Source organism: Lynx rufus, unplaced genomic scaffold, assembly GCF_022079265.1.
Source record: "Lynx rufus isolate CCGP_SWC_20201006 ecotype Redwood Valley unplaced genomic scaffold, mLynRuf1.p SCAF_2, whole genome shotgun sequence".
Classification (NCBI taxonomy): Eukaryota; Metazoa; Chordata; class Mammalia; order Carnivora; family Felidae; genus Lynx; species Lynx rufus.
Window position 1 is genome coordinate 129,282,582 of NW_025814834.1, and position 24,003 is coordinate 129,306,584.

At 44.3% G+C, this 24,003-nt stretch overlaps 1 protein-coding gene across 1 annotated transcript; it reads right to left on the bottom strand.

Moving 5' to 3' along the window:
- Nucleotides 1-513: 513 nt before the first annotated feature.
- Nucleotides 514-22,391, bottom strand: SARS1 (seryl-tRNA synthetase 1). The gene is made up of 11 exons (XM_047084398.1): nucleotides 22,201-22,391; nucleotides 15,319-15,389; nucleotides 10,376-10,453; nucleotides 8,980-9,138; nucleotides 7,862-8,005; nucleotides 6,940-7,095; nucleotides 3,896-4,117; nucleotides 3,209-3,338; nucleotides 2,782-2,939; nucleotides 1,285-1,414; nucleotides 514-943 (listed from the first exon to the last, which is right to left on the bottom strand). The coding sequence occupies exons 1-11, from the start codon at nucleotides 22,334-22,336 to the stop codon at nucleotides 786-788; spliced, it is 1,542 nt and encodes a 513-aa protein (XP_046940354.1). The 5' UTR covers nucleotides 22,337-22,391; the 3' UTR covers nucleotides 514-785.
- Nucleotides 22,392-24,003: the final 1,612 nt, after the last annotated feature.

Genomic DNA, 24,003 nt, shown 5'->3' on the forward strand with positions numbered 1-24,003 from the left:
AGGGAAACGGTCAACTGGCCATTAGGGCAACAGAGGGAGCACCAGAGAAAGGAGAAAATATCCTTCCTCCCTCCCTTCTGTTCTTCTGGTTGGTCTCCCACTTGGGGGTGACTGGGCAAGAGAAGCAGGTGTTAATAAGGCTCCAACTTGTGCTCCTGAATCTGGGGACTGTGGGATTAAACACAGTCTCATCTTTCCTGTGGTTTCACAGCCTCCTGCCCTTCCCATGGAGCCCATCCTAGGGAACAGAAGCACCGTGAGGCTTTTTATGTCAACTCTGGCCTCTAAGCTAGTCTTACCTAACTGCTTTTAAGCAGGGTCAGATTTACAGAGGAGGATCTGGCCCTTCTGCAAGCTTGTGTGTCTAAGACAAAGTTTTCACTCTCCCCTAGAGCCCTTCCTAATCTACCCCTGCCTTCACCTACCTTCTCAAAGGTTGTCTGACTTGCTAAATGGAACAGCCTTCTTTAGAAGGAAAAGCAGAAGTGTGGTTCCAGGGACAACTGTCAGAGACAGGGTTCGAGCCCTGGGCAGAAGACTGTGGAATAGTCCTAGCCTTCCCCAGAGATGCTTTATTACATGGTTTCATCAGTCATCAGTGATTGGATCCTATGCCCATGCAAAGAGACAGGAACGTTGTGTTGTACACGGCAGACTGTTCCCCTTTTAGCAATGCAGTCAGATGGGGCGGGGACGAGTGGGTGCTTGGCTTCCCTGCCCGTGGGCAGGTTCTGAGATCCCAGCTGACAGAAACGAAAGCCTGACAAACCGGGAGGAAGGAATGTTCAAGAATCAGTGACCTCCATGTTCTGCAGCCGGCTTTCTAGGGGGACATCTCTTGCTGCCCCTTTCTTTTTGCTGCCCTCATGCTGCTTCTTCTGCTTCTTTGATGGCTCCTGGTCAATGGGGGCAGGCTTCACAAAAGGGATCAGTTCTTGGAGACCTGGAAGAAGAGAGCCAATCAAATAACCTATCGTATCTCAGGAGTCAAAGCCCAAGGGCCTCTGGGGAGAGTTCCACAAGACAATGATCCCTATGAACAAAAGGGCACCCACGATGGCAACTGGTTTCATTAATTCTTTTCTTCCCCAGTCTGAATTTTAGCTGCACTTAAATGTCATACCTGTACTGGCTACTCTCTCAACTTTGCCCCCTGTAACGCCTAGCACCAGAGGATAGGCAGAGTTTGGGAACAAGAAAAGCTGGTACATTCTGAAAGGGGCTTGCCATGCAGAAGAGTATGAAGACAGAAGAGGAGGAAGATGGCCGGGCAGGGAGTTTTACCTGGCGGCATGAACTCCTTCAATTTCTCAGGCACAACAATGCCCTTCTCTGTCTGGTAGTTCTCCAGGATGGCGCAGATGGTGCGAGTGGTGGCGCACATCGTGGCATTGAGCATGTGGACAAACTCCACCTGTGAAGACAGTGTCCCCACAGGGAACACGAAACTCAGCCTGGTCTTACTCATGACCAGGAACCACCCACTCAGCCAGACTTCCCAACTGTAGATTTCTAAATCAAAATCATTATTGATCTTTTTCTGGATTTGAATTAAGATTCCTCAGGTCTCCATGAGCGACAAGTGGTAGGCCCCAGCAAATGGAGGAGAGCCAGGCCCTTTAGGGGGAGGAGGAAACTAACAAGGGGCCTCTCCCTTTTACCCCTTTCAAGTCCCTTCAAGACTTGGAAAACATTAGGGCCTGAGAATTGGGTTTGAAGAGATAAGCCTACAAACCCAGACCTTCTTTGGTGAGAGGGAAGACACTGCCTTCAACTTGTTTTCTATAGACAAGTGGGGATTATCCTTTATCTGGAGTCACAGAAAACAAAGTCCAAAAGAGAAAAGCTAGAATTACCTTGTAGAATAGAGCTAGATTCAGGTTTCTATCTAAAAGGACTCAGGGTGGGGCGCCTGGGTGGCTCAGTTGGTTAAGCAGCCAACTTCGGCTCAGGTCATGATCTCACGGTCCGTGAGTTCGAGCCCCGCGTCGGGCTCTGTGCTGACAGCTCAGAGCCTGGAGCCTGTTTCAGATTCTGTGTCTCCCTCTCTCTCTAACCCTCCCCCGTTCATGCTCTCTGTCTCAAAAATAAAAATAAACGTTAAAAAAAAAAAAAAATTTAAAAGGACTCAGGGCACCTGGGTGGCTCAGTTGGTTAAGCATCTGACCTTGCTCAGGCCATGATCTCACAGTTTGTGGGTTTGAGCCCTGTGTCGGGCCCTGTGCTGACAGTACAGAGCCTGGAGCCTGTTTCAAATTCTGTGTCTCCCTATCTGCCTCTCCCCTGCTGTCTCTCTCTCAAAAATAAACATTAAAAAAAAAATGTTTTTTAAAGGACTCAGTCCTGGGACGCCTGGGTGGTTGGGTAGTTGGGTCTGATTGTTGATCTCAGCTCAGGTCATTATCTCACAGTTCTGTTCAGGAGACTGAGCTCCACATCGGGCTCTGCACTGACAGCATGGAGACTGCTTGGGATTCTCTCCTCTCCTTCTCTCTGCCCCTCTCCCATGCACGCGCGCGCGCACACACACACACACACACACACACACACACACTCTCTCTCTCAAAATAAATAAACTTAAAAAATACATACATACATACATACATACATAGACTCAGTCCTGATTCAGTAGAAGTCACTTTCAGGTTCCCTTTTTGGTCTAGACTGAGAAGCTCAGATTTTCCTATGATGATGGGATAGAACATACTCCAAGGACTGAGAAATAAGATGGACCTATTCTGCACAAGGGCCCTATTTCCTGCCTCCCCAGGGACCGCCTACCTTGTCCATCATCTTCTTGGTTTGCCCGTATCGGATTCGGAGCCGGCGAGCCTGATAGTCTGTGCAGTTAGAACAGGAGACTAACTCACGGAAGGCTCCGGAGCCCGGAAACCAGGCCTCCAGGTCAAGCTTCTTACTGGCAGCATGATTCAAAGAACCTGTAAGGGAAAACCCCTAGAATTCATGAAGGAGGGATGGGATTTCACAAGACTGACCTTTAGCAAACCTGCAGAATTCCTTAATTTACATCCTCTCCCCAGAAGTGAAATCACGCCCAGATATTCTTATCACCAAACACTCCCAAGTGATAAGAGTGTGATGTTTTAATTAATGTGGCAATTAATTGGATCGTGAGCTATTTTGCTCTGTGTGGCAGCCCTGCTGGTGAGGGTGGTGTTTGTGCGACGCAGGAAAGGGACGCTGCTACCTGAGACAATATTCACAATGTGGTAAGGGATCCCCAAAGACTGGTAGAAGTCCTCTGCGGTAGCAATCATCTCTTCAAACATCTCCCATGACTTGTTGTCGTGTGGTGACGAGTAGACAAACTGTTCAATCTGCAGAGGAGGACCCAAGGAGACCGTGACGACAGGACAGGGCTGAAGTGGGAGATATCTTTGCAGTGAAGACCTCTTCCCACACCCCTGGGAGTCAGGTGAGGCTGGGGCCCCACATGAGGTTGGCGCTGGACTGGACTGGGGCCGCAAGAACAAATGCTACGTGGAGCTCTTGCCCTGTGCACGCCAGGTACTGTTCTAAGTACTTTATCCCATCAACTAGTTGAATCCTCACTGCAGGCTTAATGAGGGACGTGCTATTATTATCCTCCTTTTGCAGAGGAGAAAACTGAGCACAGAGAGGAGAAGCAGTTTGTTCAAGGTTACACAGCTGCTAAGTGTTGGAGCTGGCGCTGGGACTCAGGCAGCCTGGTTCCAGAGTCTGTGCTCACAGCCACTCCAGCATGCGCTTCTTAGGCAGAAACAGATGTAGGCGGCGAGAGGGAAGAGTGAAGCCGGGGTGGGTCCGAGTAACACAGATTGTGCCTCTCCTCTCACCACCCCGGAGAGATGCATGGAAGAAGGGTCCTACTCCTCACCCTGACCTGACCACTCACCTTCTCAAACTGATGGACTCGAAAGATGCCGCGGGTGTCTCGGCCATGGGAGCCCACCTCCTGGCGAAAGCAGGTGGACAGGCCGGCATACTTGATTGGCAGATCCTCGGGCCGCAGCCACTCGTCCCGGTGCAGAGCAGCTATAGGCTGCTCTGATGTGGCAATCAGGTATTTCTCATCATAGGAGTTGTCATCCGACTTTTCACTGCCTTTGCCAATCACCTGTAGGAGGAGGGACCTCTATTAGTTAAGAGTGAGGGGTGAGGACCTCAGCTAGAAGAAACCACAGGGAAGATTTGAGTGATGGGATGGGGAGAACTGACTTCAATCCCTGCCTGGAAGTGAGCAGGGGAAGCTAAAAAGACAAAAGAGGGAACAGGTCACTCCAAAAGGGGATCCCTAGCAGAGATCAAAGAAATGCAAATTAAAAGGAGGTAAGATATTCTGATAATATTTTGTTATCTATCTAATAAATGAGACCTTTATGAATAACGTACAGTGGCCAATGACGGTTGGCTGTGCTGGTAGCAATATAAATGAATCCACTTGCCAAATGTTTGTTAGGTGTTTACGAAGTGCCAAGTTTGCCACTGCTGGGCAAAAGGAGACCCGGGCTCTGCTTTCCGGGTGCTTGTGAGTTAGTCTAGGATTATTCTCCTTAAAGAATCACTTTGGTGTTCAGCTGAAGAAAGTAACGCAGAAGAAAAAAAGGTAGAAACAGGGCAAAGTTCATTGTAACATGACTTAATGATGGCAAAAAAGGAAGCCCCCCTAAATATTTCAACAAGGGAAGAGCCAACAATCCTACATCACAGCCATGTAATATTATGTAACCATTAAAAAATGATGGTTATGAAGACCACGAAGTAACACTGAAAAATGATTTTGATGTAATGCTGAGGCAATCTATATACATTGTGATTAGAAGTAGTGGAAAATGATAGATGTATGAAAAAAGCCCCCAAAAGGCTATTAAAAATGTCAACTGTTGTATTAGGAATTGGGAAAGATGATGATTTCTCCCCATCATTTCCAAACTTTGTCATGTGGTATTATTTTAATTTTTAAAAAAGGAAGGAGGAAACTTCCTCTGGGTTAGTGCTGGGGGACCCGGAAGACTACGTTGCTACTTGACCATGGGAATTTAGCCTCTTATGAGGCTACCCACATACAATGCAGAAAAACTCCAGAGCTATGCAGTCTAATACAGTATAGCCACTAGCCACCAATGGCTCTTTAAATTAAATTAAAATTTTGGGGCGCCTGGGTTGCTCAGTCGGTTGAGCGTCCGGCTTCGGTTAGGTCATGATCTTGCAGTCCGTGAGTTCGAGCCCTGCGTCAGGCTCTGGGCTGATGGCTCAGAGCCTGGAGCCTGCTTCCGATCCTGTGTCACCCTCTCTCTCTGCCCCTCCCCCACTCGTGCTCTGTCTCTCTCTGTCTCAGAAATAAACATTAAAAAAATTAAAAAAAAAATTAATTAATTAAATTAAAATTTAGTTCCTTGGCTTGCACTAGTCACATTTCAAGTGTTCGATGGCCACATGTGGCTGGTGCTGCCAAACTGGATAGTAGATACAGAACATTCCCATCACTGCAGAGAGTTCTACTGGACAACGCTGCTCCAGAGAATTCACAGACTGAGGTTATTAGGCAAGAAGTGCCAGCCCAGACTCTCACTACTGAGACCTGTGACTCTCCCTGTATATGGATCCAAGAAGCATCCAGAAAAGAGAGGGAGGGAGAATGCAGGAAACATAAAGGGCACTTGCCACCTAGTGTGCCTCTCATAATCCTCCATATAAGCTTCTCCCTGGGGTTACCTGAAGGGCATCCTTCTAAAGCTCTGTTAGTGATTATCCAATCTTGGGGTTGAGATAAGGAAAAAAAGAAAAGAGAAAACCGGTTTCAGCTGATACATGAACACATTCCTCTCCTCATTAAAAGAAAGAAAGGGAAGGGGCTCCTGAGTTAAGTGTCCAACTTCCGCTCATGTCACAAACTCATAGTTTGTGAGTTCGGGCCCCGCATTGGGCTCTCTGATGTCGGCACAGAGCGGGCTTCGCATCCTCCGTTCCCACCCCCCATTCTGGTCCTTCCCAACCTGTGTGTGTGCACACGTTATCAAAAATAAACCTGTAAAAAATTTTAATTTAAAAAAATTAAAAGAAAGAAAGAGAAGAGAGGCAGGACATCAAGGTTACACTAATGATCAGAGTTTAGAAAACATTTTGCTTCCCAATGCATCTTGAATGAAAGCCTAACTAGAAGTCATCAATAGGACCCAGTGGGAAGAAGTTCTAACTATTAAACTCCTCTCTCTACCTAAGATAAGTCAAGTGAGCCCAAGAGCATTGTCTACCTCCTTCCCAGTAGGAGCAAAGTGGCCCCCTTCTCACAGAAGGAGGACGGGGGACAAGTGAAAAGTGGACTATGCTGTGAGGGGCAGCTGTTAGCAGAGACACTCTAGAAATTCTACGTGCTAGTCAGACTGCGGGTGCCACAGCTGGTGTTGGAGTCAGCTCATCAGAACGACCCTCTGACTCTCAACGTGAATAGCTCTGGCTCTCCCTGAGATGGTCCATGATTGGGAAAGAGTCACAACCCGGAAGCCACATCCATCCCAAGGAAAATATGTCTCACCCTCCAGAAGCAACTAGTCTGGGGCTAGGAGTAGGAGGATACAGGAAGATCAGCCACTTCTATAATTTTCTTTTGTCCCAAGCACTCAAAAATGTGCTTCTTTTCAAAGCCCATGGTATTAAAGTATGCTCAATTTAGATAAATCATACAGATTATCTGGGGAAAGATAATATAGACTCTATGAACGCACTGTCCAGTATGGTAGCCACTAGACACATGTAGCTATTTAAGGTAAAATTTAACAAAGATTAAAATTGTACTAGCCACATTTTAAGTGCTCAACAGCCATGACACAGAATATTTCCATCATCGCAGCAAGTTCTACTGGTCAGCACTGCTCTGTATCTTTGAAGTTAAATGTTGTAACTTAAGGCATTCTGCCACACTGCCCCAGGCTTACTCACCTTATACAGTTCTTCGTCAAACTGGCTGAGCTGTGCCACTTCCTGCATGACCTCCTTCCTCATGAAAAAGGGAGTATAAATGGGAGTGTAGCCCCGACTCCCCAAAGTGCGAAGGGCATACTGGATGAGCGCCTGTTCCAGGAATACCAGGACCCCCTAAAGGAGCAGAGACACGGCACTGTATGATTGGGTTCTATCGCCATCATGTTTATCTGCTAGAACTTAACACTCAGAGGCAACTGGGGGCACACAGGAGGCCAGCAAAGACCGTGAACCCCAACAGTTGACCCAAGAGATTCCTTCTTAACATCAATGCCCAGCACATCATCTAGGCACACTGTAAGGAGAAACAAAGCGAGGCAAAAAGGATTCTTTGTCCAGGGTGCACAGGAGGACTTTCTTGCAGTAACTCTCACGACACTGGACTCATGTGTGTATGGAGAGCATGTTTATGTACGTGTATACATGTACAATATCTCCAAAATTATTTTCCCATGTTCCTCTGGAAGTCTTCCCTGAATTTATCTGCCCTCTGTCCCAACTACTCTGGGTTTGTTGCCTCTACCTACCTGTTCTCATAGTCCTCTGGGCCTATTCACACCCCAGCACTCATTGACTTGGGCTCGACTCTGTTGTATGCTGGTCAAAGCACACTAAGCTCCTTAAAAGCAGACTGTTGTGATTCAGTCAGTGCAACATATATTCATAACAGAGGGTCACTTAGTGGCTTTTGTTCTAGGGGATCCTGATAAGCACTTTCCTGACTGAGAAAGAGAACTGCATCTACTGCCAGTAAGTGTGCAGAAGAAAGGCAAGAACAAGTGCTGGATTTGTGGGCTTCTTTAAGTAGGTTATGTTTTCTGCACATATTGTTTTTAGCTCCTTTTTTATAATCCCATCGCTATGGGTTCCTGACTCTTACCTTCAGGAAGTACCCTCGACTTCCAGCCACCACGGCCCCCTTTTCGCCTTCAAAGCCATCTACCATCACCACCAGGTCCACGTGAGAGTACTTCTTCCTGACCGTACAGTCACCCCAGATCCTCTCGACTTTGTTGTCTGCATCCTAAGGAAAACAAGAACAGGAGAGAAAGATGCACAATCACTGAACCCCACAACTTCCACCTTTCCACACCCCATTCCAAGAACAACCTAGAGCTTTGTGAAACTACTGCTGAACTCAAACACTAGGCTTTGGTCATTGTGTACAGAAACTAGGGAAGGGAATTTGCTAGAGAATCTGTGCTCAATAGAGAAATAATAATTCACAAATTCCTAGAAGCAATTATAGCCATGGAACTGAAATCATGAATTTCTAAGAGGTCTTTTTCTCACATTTTTTTACCCTTTTAAAGGACTCCTAGAAAATCCGCAACAGGACAACCCCCTCCCCCCCAATCAGCATTGCCTGGGGTGCAGAGGAGAATGTAGATTTTTTTTTTTTTCCAGGTTCTCATTGGTCCTGGGGCCACACGAGGGCGGGCTCCGGGCCCTGACCTCCTGAGTCTCCCACCCCAGGCAGCAGTGAGTTTAACACTCGTTCACCAGGGAATGAATGAAAGAGGCACAGATGGGCCTAGCCACGGCTGGGGTGTCGGGGAACAAAGGCTGGGCTCAGAGCAGCTTTGTGCTGGGGAAGCTCCCACTCAGCAGGAAACTTTTATCATGCAGATTTCCCTTCAACCTGCAGCTTCTCAGCAGGGTGTGGGTGAGGGGTGAGGTTGATTTAGCAGATCCCTCCCACAGGACCCGCTGCTACCACGGGCAACACACAGTGGAGGACAGCAGCCCGATTTAGAAGAGATTTCTGTGCCAGGAGTCTCCTCCTACCTGCTGTCTCTGCTACTTCCCGATCAGACAAGGATCTGACTCTTTCAATTCTCAATTGGTGGGCAGAGTGAATTTTACAAAAAGCCAGCTTCTGACACAAGGCATATTATACAGACAGTGCCAGCATTTCCCTGTCCTCCTCCCGCCCCACCCCATCCCCAACAGAGGCTAGCAGTGGAGGCAGCCGCCTGCTGTGACACCCACACCTACCTCGTCATTGCTGATGGGCACAGAGGGATGCAGAAGGTTCCCTATCTCTCGGAGGTTCTCAAACCGCTCTGCCTCCAACTTTACCCGCTCCGCATCACATTTTAGGATGGCTTCATCGATGAGGAGCCGGACTTTTTTGATTTGTGAGACTTTCAGGTTCTGTAGATGAACAGGCCAGGCCAGTACTCAGGCCACAGCAGGTCAAGGATACAGCAGGAATAAGATTCTGCTGCCCTATTGTGCTCTAATGACAATCCTTGTGACAGCATTTTAAAAATTAACAATGAAGGCTTTCAAAGAACCAGTTTATCTCTCTCTCTCACACACACACACACACACACACACACACACACACACACACACAATCTTGCCCTTAAAAACTCATTGGCATTTTCTTTTGGGGTACCTAAGGCAGACATGGATAAATTCTGGCCATTCTTCTCATTCCAATATATCTCAGGGGTTTTAATATTGTAGCTCTTGTAAGAGCTCTTTCCCTTAACTTGTACTTTCTAGGGGTGCCTGAGTGGCTCAGTGGGTTGAGTGTCTGACTTCAGCTCAGGTCATGATCTCACAGTTTATGAGTTCAAGCCCGCTTCGGGCTCTGTGCTGACAGCTCAGATCCCGGAGCCTGCTTCAAATTGTGTCTCCCTCTCCCTCTGCCCCTCCCCCTGCTCACGGTCTGTCTCTGTCTCTGTCTCTCTCTCAAATAAACACACATTAAAAAAAAAAACAAAAACAACTTGTACCTTCTAATATTCCTAATTAAAACAACTTAGCACTCTTGCATACTACATTTAACTGTTCCCTAGAAAGATTATAAATTTGTTAGGAGCAAGAGACCCTGTCTTAAGCTTATTTTGTATTCCTTCTTCCAAGTGTTTCAAACTGATTTCTTGGGGCTGGGGAGCCCTTAGCAGGTTGGCCTGGACAGGAATAGCACCCCCAACCTAACCCTTCAAGTGCAGCAACTCTGCTTTTGTGTATTTATTCCCTTGCTATGCTTTTGTGTTACAGGTTTTAAGAAAAGGTTCGATGACTAAAAAACTTGAAAATTACTCCCCTAGGTTCACTGTTGGGAATATTTAGCGAATTCCAGCAGACTGAAAAATTCCTGGACTTTGTGAAAACAGGTTCTATAAACCAAACATAGCTCAATTCCTTTTTTCTCTTCTTCCTACTCTCAACTTTTCCATTCCATCTGTCTCCATCTCTGCGATGTAACAAACACTCAGGTGGAGAGTACAACAAGAGCGGACGGGGCCACTTCCCGCTGCACACATTCAACGGTGCACAGTGCTATGTGGGGCAGAGTGTAAGCACTTGCTTGTCTGGGAATAAAGTTACAATGAAAGAACAGAAATCCAGCCTAGAAAAGGAAAGGACAATAACTTACAGCTAAAGTGTCTGCAGTGAGGTCATCAAGATTTAATACATCCTCCGGAATGGACTCATCCCCCACTGGCTCTTTTTTCTGCAGGGACAACAAAACAAAACAATATATTAAATGAAAGAAAAATTTTGACATAGTTTTAGAAGCGCACACCAAATTAGTATATAAACTAATCTAAAAGCTGCAACACATAAGAGGAAAAATTAGTAAACTGGAAGTGAGAAATCAAAGTTTCAAGTCCTTATTCTACCACTCTCTAGCTTTTTGATCCTCGCCAGATCAATTAACCCATCGGGGTCAGAGGGCTGACACCAACAGGAACGTGAGAAGAATGTCTGCCCTGGACATGAGGGGTTATGGACACCAAGAATGTGTGAAAATGCTCATACCATTGCTCAGTGGTGGGGCAGGTGCCTGGGTGTGAATTTGTGAATTCTGGTCAACTTGCTAAGAACAATCCCAGCGTTGAGCACCGGGGGTAAAGGGAAAAAATGGATGTGATGATAGAATATTAGGATGCCAAGGAAAACAAAATTTTTAAGGAAAAAAGTCACCAAATCTGGAACTAAGTTTAAAGCAATCAATGCAGTGTGGCAAAACGGCAGAATGTGCCCAGGGCTAGGTTTTCTCCTCTCTGGTTTCTCTTCTCCTGTTCTTTATGATAGTCTGCCAAATCGTTTCCAATCCTTGCCCAGAGCCATGAAGAAAATCATTTTAGGAGTCAAACTCTTCCCAAATGAAAAGCAGTAAGGGACACCTGGGTGGCTCAGTCAGTTAAGTGTCTGACTCTCGGTTTTGGCTCAGGTCATAATCTCTTGATTCGAGTTTGAGCCCTGCATCTGGCTCCACACTGACAGTGCAGAGCCTGCACTGGGTTCTCTCTCCCTCTCTCGGCCCCTCCCCCACTCACTCTCTGTCTCTTAAAATACATAAATAAACTTAAAAAAAAAAAAGAGCTAGGGGCGCCTGGGTGGACCAGTCGGTTGAGCGTCTGACTTTGGCTCAGGTTATGATCTCATAGTTCATGGGTTCAAGCCCAGTTGGGCTCTGTGCTGACAGCTCAGAGCCTGGAGCCTGCTTCGGATTCTGTGTCTCCCTCTCTCTCTGCCTCTCCCGGGCTCACACTCTCTCTCTCAAAAATAAATAAACATTAAAAAAAAAATAAAAAAAAAAAGGAGTTAAAGAAAATTATCAAAGGCCATTATAACAGGATATGTAAAACCTCAGCAAAACTTGCACAAAAACAAGGTGAGATTCAGAGCCTGTTTTACGACTACAAATCATGTACAATATCCTAAAGATTTCTTTAAATTCTATACATAAAACAATAGGCAATTACATTTATACAACCTCATATACCACTGCACAAAACTGAGTCATAAGAAAGAACCAAATCTTTCGAGGGTAAAGCATAGAAATCCTTTAGATTTATTACACAATCACATACACCAAAGTGAAAAGCCAGGATGCTAACCATAACTCACATCCTTCAGTGACTCAAGCAAACTCATCTTAAAAAGTGGCTAAAGTCCAGGGGCGCCTGGGTGGCTCAGTCGGTTAAGTGTCCAACTTCAGCTCAGGTCATGATCTTGCAGCCTGTGGGTTTGAGCCCTGCATCCGGCTCTATGCTGACAGCTCAGAGCCTGGAGCCTGCTTTGGATTCTGTGTCTCCCTCTCTCTGTCCCTGCCCCATTCCCACTCTGTCTCTCTCTCAAAAATAAACATTAAAGAAAAAAAAAAAAAAGCAGCAAAAGTCTGAAAATACCAGAATGAGTTTTGTTAAGTACAAGCATAGACTACTGAGGTAGGAAAAAATGGCCTCAAATCTCAAGGTTTTCCATATCTAGTAGCCAAGATAGGCTGAGGCTCCTTGCTATCTGATAATTCCTCTGGGTAGCAAATTCAAGTTCCGAGTTCAAGTTCTGGGCCTGGAACTAACTTACAATGTGATTTTAGGAAAGCCCCTTAATTTCCTAAGCCTATTCTCTTACCCTTTTAATAAGGTTGACAAATATACTATACTCTAGGTTTGCAGCAAATTTCAAAACCAAAATGAGAGGTACACAAAAGGTTTTTCAATACTTTCCAGCGCTATACAAATTAAAGCACTAAGACCATTCTAATGGACAGTAAGGGAGAACACTCGTTGCGGGACTACAGTAAAGGGATCTAAGAATGCCACTGCAAATGAAAACACTTCCATCTTCTTGCTAGGATAATACTTGGCTGACACTATATATACGCCCCAAAGAATACAGACAGGAGCATACACTGGAATTAGCATAATTATGGGGCCTCTGACATGCAAATGATTAAGCATCATGAGTCCCAAAGGAAGAAAACTATATGATCATTGATACCAATTTCCACAGCCAGTCACAAGCTGAAAGTGTAACAAGATACTGTTAGAGAGAAGGATTCAGATTATCACGAAGTGTAAGGTGCTAGAATCTGGAAGAACTCTTTTTGTTATGCTCTTTACTAGCTCAGGTTCCAAAATTTCATGTTTTGGTTTAGTTTAGAGGTTTACAACTTAAAAATGAGACAGATTTTAGGGAGTATTTAATATGTTTTTTAAATATGATTAAGGGGATGTGGCGCTTGGGTGGCTCAGTTGGTTAAGTCAGACACTTAACCAACGGCTCAGGTCATAATCTCACAGTCTGTGAGTTTGAGCTCTGCATCGGGCTCTGTGCTGGCAGCTTGGAGCCTGGAGCCTGCTTCGGATTCTGTGTCTCCCTCTTTCTCTGCCCCTCCCCCATTTATGCTCTATCTCCCTTTCTCTCAAAAAGAAAAGAAAACATTCTGGGGCACGTGGGTGGCTCAATCGGTTAAGCATCCGACTTCAGCTCAGGTTATGATCTCACAGTTTGTGGGTTCAAGCCCTGGGTCAGGCTCTGTGCTGACAGCTCAAAGCCTGGAGCCTGCTTCAGATTCTATGTCTCCCTCTCTTTCTGACCCTCCCCCGCTCATGCTTGGTCTCTCTCTCAAAAATAAACATTAAAAAAATTTTTTTAAATAAATATAACAAAACTTCAAAAAAATTTTTTAAAAACGATTAAGGGGATAAGAGGACTTTTTTTTAAATGAGTAAATCTTTCATTCTTTTTTTAAATTTATAAAAGATTATTTATTTATTTATTTATTTTTGAGAGAGAGAGAGAGAGAGAGAGAGAGAGCACAAGCACCAGCAGGAGAGGGGCAGAGAGAGAGGGAGACATAGAATCCGAAGCAGGCTCTAGGCTCTGAGCTGTCAGCACAGAGCCCGACGTGGGACTTGACTGCACAAACTGTGAGATCATGACCTGAGCCGAAGTCGGACATTCAATCGATGAGCCACCCAGGTGCCCCGAGGATATTTCTGAAGAAAGATTAAAAACATCAACTATTCTGGATACCAAAGCAAGCCCAAGCTGAAACTTAACATTCTCCAAGCAAGGAAAGAGTTTTTGGATGAAAACCAGTAACTACTTGCCCTCTGTTGTTACTTGCACTTGCTGAAGAACTACAATGTTGTAGGCATTGTGCCAGGTTCTCCACATTTAAAAACTTTAGTTCTTCCAGTTCTGTTCTGTAGGTGAATGTTAACACTGACATTTCACAGATGAGAAAACCGAAGCTCAGAAGTGTACTTGGCTGAAGCCACACAGCTAGCAATCCAGGATCTGAACTCCTTATCTGTGCTCTTTTCATTAAACAGCACGATGACACTGAGACAAAGAATCTCAAGTCCACCATAAGAAAACCTTTCTGGCACTGTAGGTTGAGCTTAAGAAATAACTGGACAAGGGGCGCCTGGGTGGCCCAGTCGGTTAGGCAGCTGACTTCAGCTCAGGTCATGATCTAGTGGTTCGTGAGTTCGAGCCCCATATTGGGCTCTGTGCTAACAGCTCAGAGCCTGGAGCCTGCTTTGGTTTCTGTGTCTCCCATTCTCTGCCCCTCCCCCACCCACGCTCTGACTCTGTCTCTCTCTCTAAAAAATAAACATTTAAAAAAACTTAAAAAACAAGAAATAAGTGGACAAGATTACTGGTGTAATTTATATTCTTATTATAAGAACAAAATAGACAATGGGGCGCCTGGGTGGCTCAGTCAGTTGGGCGTCTGACTTCGGCCTGGGTCATGCATGATTTTGCAGTCCGTGGGTTCGAGCCCTGCATCGGGCTCTGTGCTGACAGCTCAGAGCCTGAAGCCTGACTAAGATGTTGTGTCTCCCTCTCTCTCTCTCTGCCCCTCCCCCACTCACACTCTGTCTCTCAAAAATGAATTAAAATGCATTAAAAAAAGGTAAAAAAAAAAAAAAAGAACAAAATAGACGACGAATGAGCAATGTGGCAAGAATCTTATCTTGCTGCAGACTGAATGTCTGTGTCCTCCCAAAATCTGTATGTTGAAACCTAATCCTGTGTGATGGTATTTGGAAGTGGGGTCTTTCAGAGTAAATTAGACCGTGAAGGCAAAGCCCTCATCAAAGAGATTAGTGCTCTCCTTATAAGAGACCCCAGAGAGCTCTTTTCTATCATGTGAGGATACAACAAGAGGCCTGCCTATGAACCAGGAAGCGGGTCCTCACCAACATGGAATCTGCCAGCTCCTTGATCTTGGACTTACTAGTCTCCAGAACTGTGAGAAATAAACTTCCCTTGTTTATAAGGCGCCCAATCTATGGTACTCTGTTATAGCAGCCTGAAAGGACTAAGACATATCTGAAGACAGAAGATGGACTCACCTTTCCCTGAAGGTGCCTCTTAGTTCCCTTCCCCACTTCCTTCTTTTATTTTTAAAATATTTTCCCCTGGTAAGAAATTCAGTATCTCCTAGAATTAGGTACTAAGAATTAAGTACCTCCTAGAATTAGGTACTAAGTTAGACACTACATGAGGGTTAACTAAGAGCAAGATGAAACCCCTCTGCTCAAGTTCTCAAGGCTGTTACCATTCTCTCACCTTCATTTTCTCCCCAATTGTCTTGCTGCATAGGTTCTTCAGCTTGTTCAAGTTGTCTGCCCGAAATCGGCCTGAAGAAGAAAGAATCCAAGAATATACCAAAGACATGCACATAATTAAAACATCCCCCTCTCTTAATCATGGACCTTTAGGCAGAGCTAAAGGATCTCATGAAGCTGTGAAATCTTACAGCTTTAGAGCCCCCAATTTAGTTGGCATGTAGTGGTGACAATAGGATTACCTCAGCATTTGATGACTAGGAAAAGTCCCTTCTGGGACTGAAATTAGAAAGTATCACAAGCTGGATAATGTCACAGTAGAATAACACATCTGAGAAACCTGGAAAAAACTCAAGTAACTATAACTTGCTCAATTATCTTAAAATCCACTTAAAGAAACTATGTGATATGCGCTAGACTCTAGAAAGAGGGCAGTCTTGTTTCTAGTCCCATGAACTTGTGCCAGAAATGGTTAATGTTATTCCCTTTGCTCTGACATAAATCTCACCTGCGGCCTTGAGAGTAAGTTTCTTAAATTTTTTTTTTTAATGTTTATTTATTTTTGAGACAGAGAGAGACAGAGTGTGAGCATGGGAGGGGCAGAGAGAGAGGGAGACGGAATCCAAAGCAGGCTCCAGGCTCTGAGCTGTCAGCGCAGAGCCCAATGCAGGGCTCAAACTCACGAACCATGAGATCACGACCTGAGCCGAAGTCGGATGCTCAACAGACTGAGCCACCCAAGTGCCCTGAGAGTAAGTTTCTTATACTTTAGTTTCTTTTGGGGAAGACAGTGCTCTAATCAGCCTATAGGGGTACTGTGGCCCAAATTCGCATGTCAGTATTGTGGTTCATTAGTCTAATTAGCAAAAGTTGGACCACTTGAATCTAAGCCTGAGTAGCAATACAGCAAAAATCAAGTTTTTGATAGGTGAAATGATGACTAGAAATGAGACAGCACCTAGGCAGCTATTTTCTAAGGTTTTGCTGAACTTGAACTAATAAACTTCAGCACAAAATGATGTAACTACTTTCTCATTCACTTATATTGATTGGAGAGATAGGAACAGAAGAGTGGTCACCAGGGTTGGAGGGGAGAGGGGAAAACAGAATGGACTACAAAGGGGCAGTGAGAGGGTCTCCTGTGGTGATGGAACCGTTCTGTCCTGAGTGTGGCAGTTGTTATACAAACTTACACATGGGATAAAGTCACATAGAACCACACACACACACACACACACACACACACACACACACACACACACAAAGTGCATGTAAAACTGGTGAAATCTGAATAAGGTCTGTGAATTGTGGCAATGTCAATTTCTTGGCTTTAATATTGTACCAGCTATGCTAGATGTCGTCATTGAGGAAAACTGGGTGAAGGGTACACAGGACCTTCTTATACTATTTTTGCAACTCCCTGTGAATCTGTAACTATTTTGACATAAAAAGGTTTTAAAATTTTTATTTAGTCCCTATTTGCAAGGCCCTATGTTAAGTGCTGGCAATATAAAAGAAAATATCATGCTAGGTGTTGAAAAGAAAGAAAAGACAATTAAAAATAATATAACAATGCTGAATGTTTCAATCAATGAATATAGCATATCCCTTCATTATCTTTAATTTCTCAGGAATGTTTTGTAGTTTTCAGTGCAGGGATCTTGAACATCATTTATTAAAAGTATTCTAGATATCAGTGCTTTTTAATTATTATTTGTATCTAGAAATATCATTGGGGCGCCTGGGTGGCTCAATCGGTTAAACATCCGACTTCGGCTCAGGTCATGATCTCATGGTCCATGAGTTCAAGCCCTGCATTGGGCTCTGTGCTGACAGCTCAGAGCCTGCAGCCTCTTTGGATCCTGTGTCTATTTTTGAGAGAGAGAGAGACAGAGCGTGAGCAGAGAGAGGGAGACACAGAATCTGAAGCAGGCTCCAGCATCTGAGCTGTCAGCACAGATCTGGCCCAACGTGGGGCTTGAACTCGCAAGTGGTGAGATCATGACCTGAGCCGAAGTCTGACGCTCAGCTGACTGAGCCAGGCACCCCAACATAAAAAATGTTTTTAAAAATTAAAAAAAAAAAGAAATATCACTGATTCTGTACATTACATACAGTGATCTTGCTAAATTTAATTCTAATAGTTTAGATGCTGCATACACAATCAAGTTATCTGCAAAAAATGACCACTTTAATTCTCTTTTTCACTGAGGTATAATTGACATATCTTACATTAGTTACATGTACAACATAATGATTTGATACTTGTATACACTGCAAAATGATTACCACAGTAAATCTAGTTACCATCTGTCATCACATTCTATTCCAATCCTTTATTTCTTTTTCTTGCCTTGTCTAGAACCTTGCCTTGTCTAGAACCTCTAGCATGATGTGGATTAGAAGTGGTGATAGCAGATATCTTTGTCTTGTTCCCAACCTCAGGGGAGAAGCATTCAGTACTTCATCATTAAGAACATTAGCTATAGGCTTTTTGATAAATACCTATTATTAGATTAAAGTAGTTCCTTCTATTCCTAGCTTGCTGCATGGGAAAAATGAACTTGATCTCTATCTCACATCATACACCAAAACCAATGTGAGATGAATCATCCATCTAAATGTGAAAGGCAAGGTAATACAACTTCTAGAAAAAATATTGGAGAAACTCTTCAGGAACTTGGGATATGAAAAGACTTCCTAAAAAGAACACAGGAAGCATAAACTATAAAGAAGAGATCAATAAACTAGACTTCATAAAAATTAATTTCTATTCATTAAATGACTGAAAGAGTGAGAGGCAAGTCACAAACTGGGAGAAAATATGTGCAATACATACATCTGACAAGGTCTTATATCCAGAATGGATAAAGAATTCCTACAAATCAATAAGAAAAAGACAAACAAATAATAATTGGTCAACATCCTTGAACAGACACTTCTTAAGATAGGCTATCCAAGTACTAAGAGGTTTATGAACAGGTGCTCAATATCTTTAGTCATCAGGAAAATTCATATTAAAACCACAATGAGATACCACTACAAATCCACCAGAATGGCTAAAATTAAAAAGACTGCCAATACTAAGGGCAAGAATGTAGAACAACTAGAACTCTTCTTTTGCTAGTGGGAGTGTTCACTGCTATGACTACTTTGGATAACTATTTGGTAATATCTACTATCTCTAAACATGTCCCTACCTCATGATTCAGCAACTCTACTCCGGGGCATATACCTAACAGAAATGAGTGCTTATGTCTACCAAGAGACACACAAAACAATGTTCATAGCACCTTATTCATAACACCCTTAAATCGGTAGTAATCCAAATGGCAATCAGTAGAACTGATTGGAGTATTTATATGATGATTGGTATATTTACATAAGGGAGTACTGTACAACAATGAAAAAGAACCAACCACTGCTCCACATGAAAAGATGGAACAATCTTATAGGCATAATTTTGAGAGAAAGAAGGCACATACAAAAGTGTATATGCTATGTAAACCCATTTATAGTAAGTCCAAAATCAGGCAAAATTAATTTATGGTGACAGAGGGCAGAATACTGGTATTTTTGGAAGGGGCATGAGAGAGACTGCTGGGATGCTGCGAATGTCTTTGATCTTGATCTGGATGGTGGTTACACAGGTATACAGATTTATAAAACCTATTAAGCTGCACATTAAAATTTGCATACTTTACTGAATATATTACATCTCAATAAAAATAAGCTTAGAAAGGTTGTATATCAAAATAGTGTAAATGCCACAACAAGATACATGAGATACAGAGAACACTCAACAAATGAGGTAGTGCTATGGGAACAGAGTTGGTTTAGCAAAGAGGGCTGATGGAAGTGGGGGCAGCAGCCTGGTAAGGAATATTCCAAGAAGAGGCAACAATCACAGGTGTGTGAAAGAGCATACAAGGTAGCATAACAAGGCTAGAACAAAGAGTGGAGGGCATATGTTGGAGAGTGACAGAAGATGAGGCTAGGAAGACAAGTGGAGCTTTGTAAATTATGTTAAGTAATTTGCATTTTTATGCTTTAGGGCAACACTGTCTGATATGGTAGCCGCTAGCTACCTGAGGCTACGAAACATGGCAAGCCCAAATTGAGATATACTGTACATGTAAAATATACATCGGATTCTGAAGACTTGTGAAAAAGAAAAAGGATGTAAAATATCTCAGTTTTTATACTGATCACATGTTGAACATTAATTTTTTATATATTGGATAATTTAGTATCTTGCTAAAATTAATTTCCTAGGGTGCCTGGATGGCTCGGTTGAGTGACCAATTCTTGATTTTGGCTCAGGTCACGATCCCAGGGTCATGGGATGGAGCCCTGTGCCCGGCTCCGTGCTGAGTGTGGAGTCTGCTTAAGAGTCTCTCTTTCCCCACTGCTCCTCTTCCCTGTTTGCGCACACACTCTCTCCAAAATAAAATTTTAAAAAATTTTAATTTCTTGTTTTTCTTTCCCTTTTTAAGTGACTACCAGAAAATTTACAATCACACATGTGGCTCACATTATATTTCCATCAGACAGCGCTGCTTTAAGGTAAGAATGTCACTGCAAGACTTAAATCTGGATGTAAAATGATTAGATTTAAACTACAAAAAGATTACATGTTCTGGATGTGGTCCTGCACTAGGTGACTCTGGGGTGAAGCTGAAAGCAGTTAGAAAGTTCTCCCAATGAGAAGGAACTGGCTTAAGGCATGTGCAGTAGGGTTAAGTGGAAATAACTTCAACAGTTGGTAAAGAGAAATCTCGTGCAGGAGTGCACAGGCTAGATAGAATTCCTGTAATTAGTAGCAGATTTCAAGATACACTGAAATACAGTTGCTTTGGAAATAGTCGAGACAAATGCTCATCAGATGTCCAAATGTGTCCTTGCCATATTACTCTTTATTAAAAAGAAGAAATCGTAGTTTGAATCCTTGGAGTTAGAAGAGTTGTGGTCAACTCTGATGTGACACTATGACTCCAAGTTGTATCAGACATCTATGTTCCACACAAGGCCCTCGTGGCAAGTCTTGCAAGTCTACAGGCAGACAAATAGGTATACTTGTGAAGCCTGCTGTGTCCTCATTCAGGGAACATGATCTGAGTTTTTAATGTGGCTCTGGGTTACAAGTCCTTGTTGCAGCAAATAACAAAAGAACCCCAACCTCTGATCTGAGGTTCAGACGTAAAAGAACCTCGATGTAAGATCTGTTGATGTCCAACTTGGGCAGCCAGTGACTTGGGAAACATCATGAACTTTTGGCTGCAAAGAAAGTATTAGGAAGGGATGTCGGGTAGAAAAGAATCAAATCAACAGGTATGTTGAAAATAAACTACATAAACTGTTTTTCATACAGAAGGGCATAGTGGCCTGAACAAAGAAACTATTTGTGAATTCAATAAACCTTTGTCAAACCCTTGCTAAGAACCAGGTACAGTGCTAGGTACTGGGATTAAATGTATACATGTGTATATGTATATCCTGTATGTATATGTATACCCTAGCTACTAGGACATACAGGTGAATAAAACAACCTTGTCCCCAAAGAATTCATCCCTTTACCACATATCCACTCATCATGTAAGGGACAGAATTTCCTGTGGATGTGCATGTTATAGACAAGAGACTAACACATTCAAAGTCTTTAACGGCTGACACAAAATCTGATACGTCTGACTTCTGATTCAGTAAAAGTGTCCAGTCTAGTTTTTTTCTTCCATTTAATTCCATTGCAACTTAAAATTTCAGATTTACATGTGAATCGGTGGTGGGATCTCACAGTCAAATACCACATTAGAATGAATGAGACTACAGAATTAGCAGACAACAGGAATTAATCAAATACTCTTTTCCTACCCTATACCCTGATAAATTTAGGAAAATCAATTTTCCTAATAGAAATCCACCACATTTTTGGATAGCAAGTGCCTTTGCAGCGTGCTGTCATAAAACCTGGCCCTCAGCTGGTTGCAGACCTATTGCATCAGACAAAAAAAAAAAAAAAAGAGTCACATGTGCTTGACAGCTTCCGGCCAATCAGTGACTACTCCAGTTAATCCAGGCAGAGGTTGATAGGCAGAGGGTTCTCTGGTTTTATTTAGCTTCACGAAAGATGCCCGGATCAGTTCCAGGTTCTAGACCAACTCTGCTAACGTCTTTTCCGGAAAACTTGCACATATCACAATTAAACAGCCTTAATAGTTACAAGCTTGTTCTTGCCTCACCTCGCTTCTCTCCCCATGTCCGGTCAACTATGGAAAAGTCTTTCCTCGATTCTTACAGGTATGCCTGCAGGTCAGAGGGATGACCTTCCCCAAAGCTCAGAGATCTTTGTTTTTAGCCAGGAGTGGCTGCCTAAGTCTCAAAATACTTCCAATATGGGTGGACTGAAACTATTACGCTGCAACCGTGACTCAGTCTCAGGCTGGAGCCTTAGATCCTATCAAATTAGAGGGACACCACTCGGGGCTTACGGAAGATGAGAAAGGGACCTAAAGCGACCAAAGACAGGTGTTAGGAAAGGGGACCCTCCCACCCCAAACCTCCCGCTCTAGCTTTCTTCTGGCTACCCTTGCCGCAGGAAGGCTTGACAGCTCTTGATGCGCACGCGCCATGCTCCTCCCCAGACGACCAGAGAGCCGCACAGAGCACGCATGGAAGGCAGCTCCCACCACCCGGGCGGAGGGAAATGGTGGGACGGTCCCGGCTCGCCCCGTGCGTTTTAGGGGATAGTGAGAGCCTCGGAGTCACCGCAACCAGGGAGGGGACTAACGAGGGGCAGAAGCTGTGGTCTCAGGAGCGGTAACGAGATCAGAGAGATGAAGTTGGCATTAGAGCCGTGGGACACCCTGAGCGTCCTGGTACTTACATCGTCGCCACTCGCCGTCTGCCTTCACCAGCTGATCTACTAGTCCCGGGTCCTTGAAGCGCTTCTCCTGCGTCTCTCGGATGAGGGCTGGGTCCCCTCCTTTATCTACCCGAAACAAATCCAGATCCAGCACCATCTTTCCTGCTCTCGGGCCACACTATGGGACGTGAAGAACGTATCACCACAGCCACTGACCGCCGCACTGCGCCGGCGCGCTGACCCGCCCTCCCCGCGCAGGCGCGGCGGGAGGGCGCAGGCGCCCCCTCTCGGCCGGAAGAAGTTGTGTCGGAGACTGGGCCGCGGATAGGAAGGTGGAGTGTTTGGGCGTGGGCTTTTCAGGTCTTGCGCAGGGCCGGTCTGGTTCATGGGCTTTGTCCCTGTCTGTCCCAGCGCTGATTGTAGGGTCTCTGGTTGTCCCATAAAAGCGAGTGCCTCAGTTTCCTCATGATAAAGGGCATATCTCAGTGTAGGCAGAGGCTTGCCAATATGGTCTCTGGCTTCCGGAAGCTGGAGCTTCCAATAGATGCCAGTTTTTGTCTTGCAAGGATGGTTCCTAAGACTGGACCGTCTCCCTGAATTTCTGTTCTCTTCTCCATCTTGTGACAAGACTATGGTTACATATTTTAGTCTCTGTTTTAGTCTCATGTTAAAGTCCTGAAGGTTGGTAACAGGAGATTCCTGTTTTCCTGCTAGGATACCTTTCCTAACCGGATTATTGAGTAAACCATATTGTCCTGTTACCAACCTTTAGGATCACAGGATTGGAAAAGTGCAGTTGAAATAGTTGAGAGACATGAAGAGACTCTAACAAAGAGGAAAGTATTTAGCAGATATGAAGGCAGTACAAGGTGTTGAAGTCACATATTGGGTCCTTGAACAAAGATTTCACCATATTTTCATTTTAATAATGTAAAGGCCTTTACAGTGAAATATTGTGGTTGCTGATTGGAGCCAAAGTTATCAAAAAGCCCTCCTGGTAACAAGAGATTATTTGGAGGATTTGGGAATAGACGGTCTGTTCACCCCATCCTCTACAGAGACTTTAGAGCCCCACCGCCCCAGTGCCCCACCAGCTGACTATGCTAAGACCTCCTTGGTCTTATGGCATGTGCATGGGCTTCCGTGATGAGGATATGGCACTGCTCTCCCTGCTTCCCAGTAAGTGTCTGCCAAGCCAACTTAGATACAGTGTAGGGCTAAAGACAGTGGTGAAGCTGACAAGTAGAGATCTGGAGGGAGGCTTGAATAAGAGGGTTGTCTGGGTTTGCCTCTCTAGGTTCAGTTTGCATAGGATGCTAGATTCAAAACCAGTGTGAAGGACATGTAGGAACCTGCAGTCTCTGAAGAAAACATGTAAGAAAACAGTCATCCCGGTGTTAGATTCCCTGAAACCTTCTGAGGGCAAGGTCTGATAGGGGCTGACTGCTTCTATGTCAGTGAAGTCACTGCCAAAATGTGTTTTGTTTACTAAGTTTCAGGATGGTGATGGGCATTCCTAAGCCTGCACGGGGGCTCAGGCCTCGGGGAGGAGGTCCATTGGGCCAATCCAATCAGTATAATTGGAAGGATGACCTTAAAATTCTCTCTTCTTCAGGGGTGCCTGGGTAGCTTAGCCAGTTAAACCTCTGACTCTTGGTTTCGGCTCAGGTCATGATCTCATGGTTCATGAGTTTGAGCCCCACTTCGGGCTCTGTGTTGATAGTGTGGAGCCTGCTTGGCATTCTTTCTCTCCCTCTCTCTCTGCCCCTCACTTGCTCTCTCTGTCTCTCTTGAAATAAATAAGCTTAATTTTTTAAAAAAATT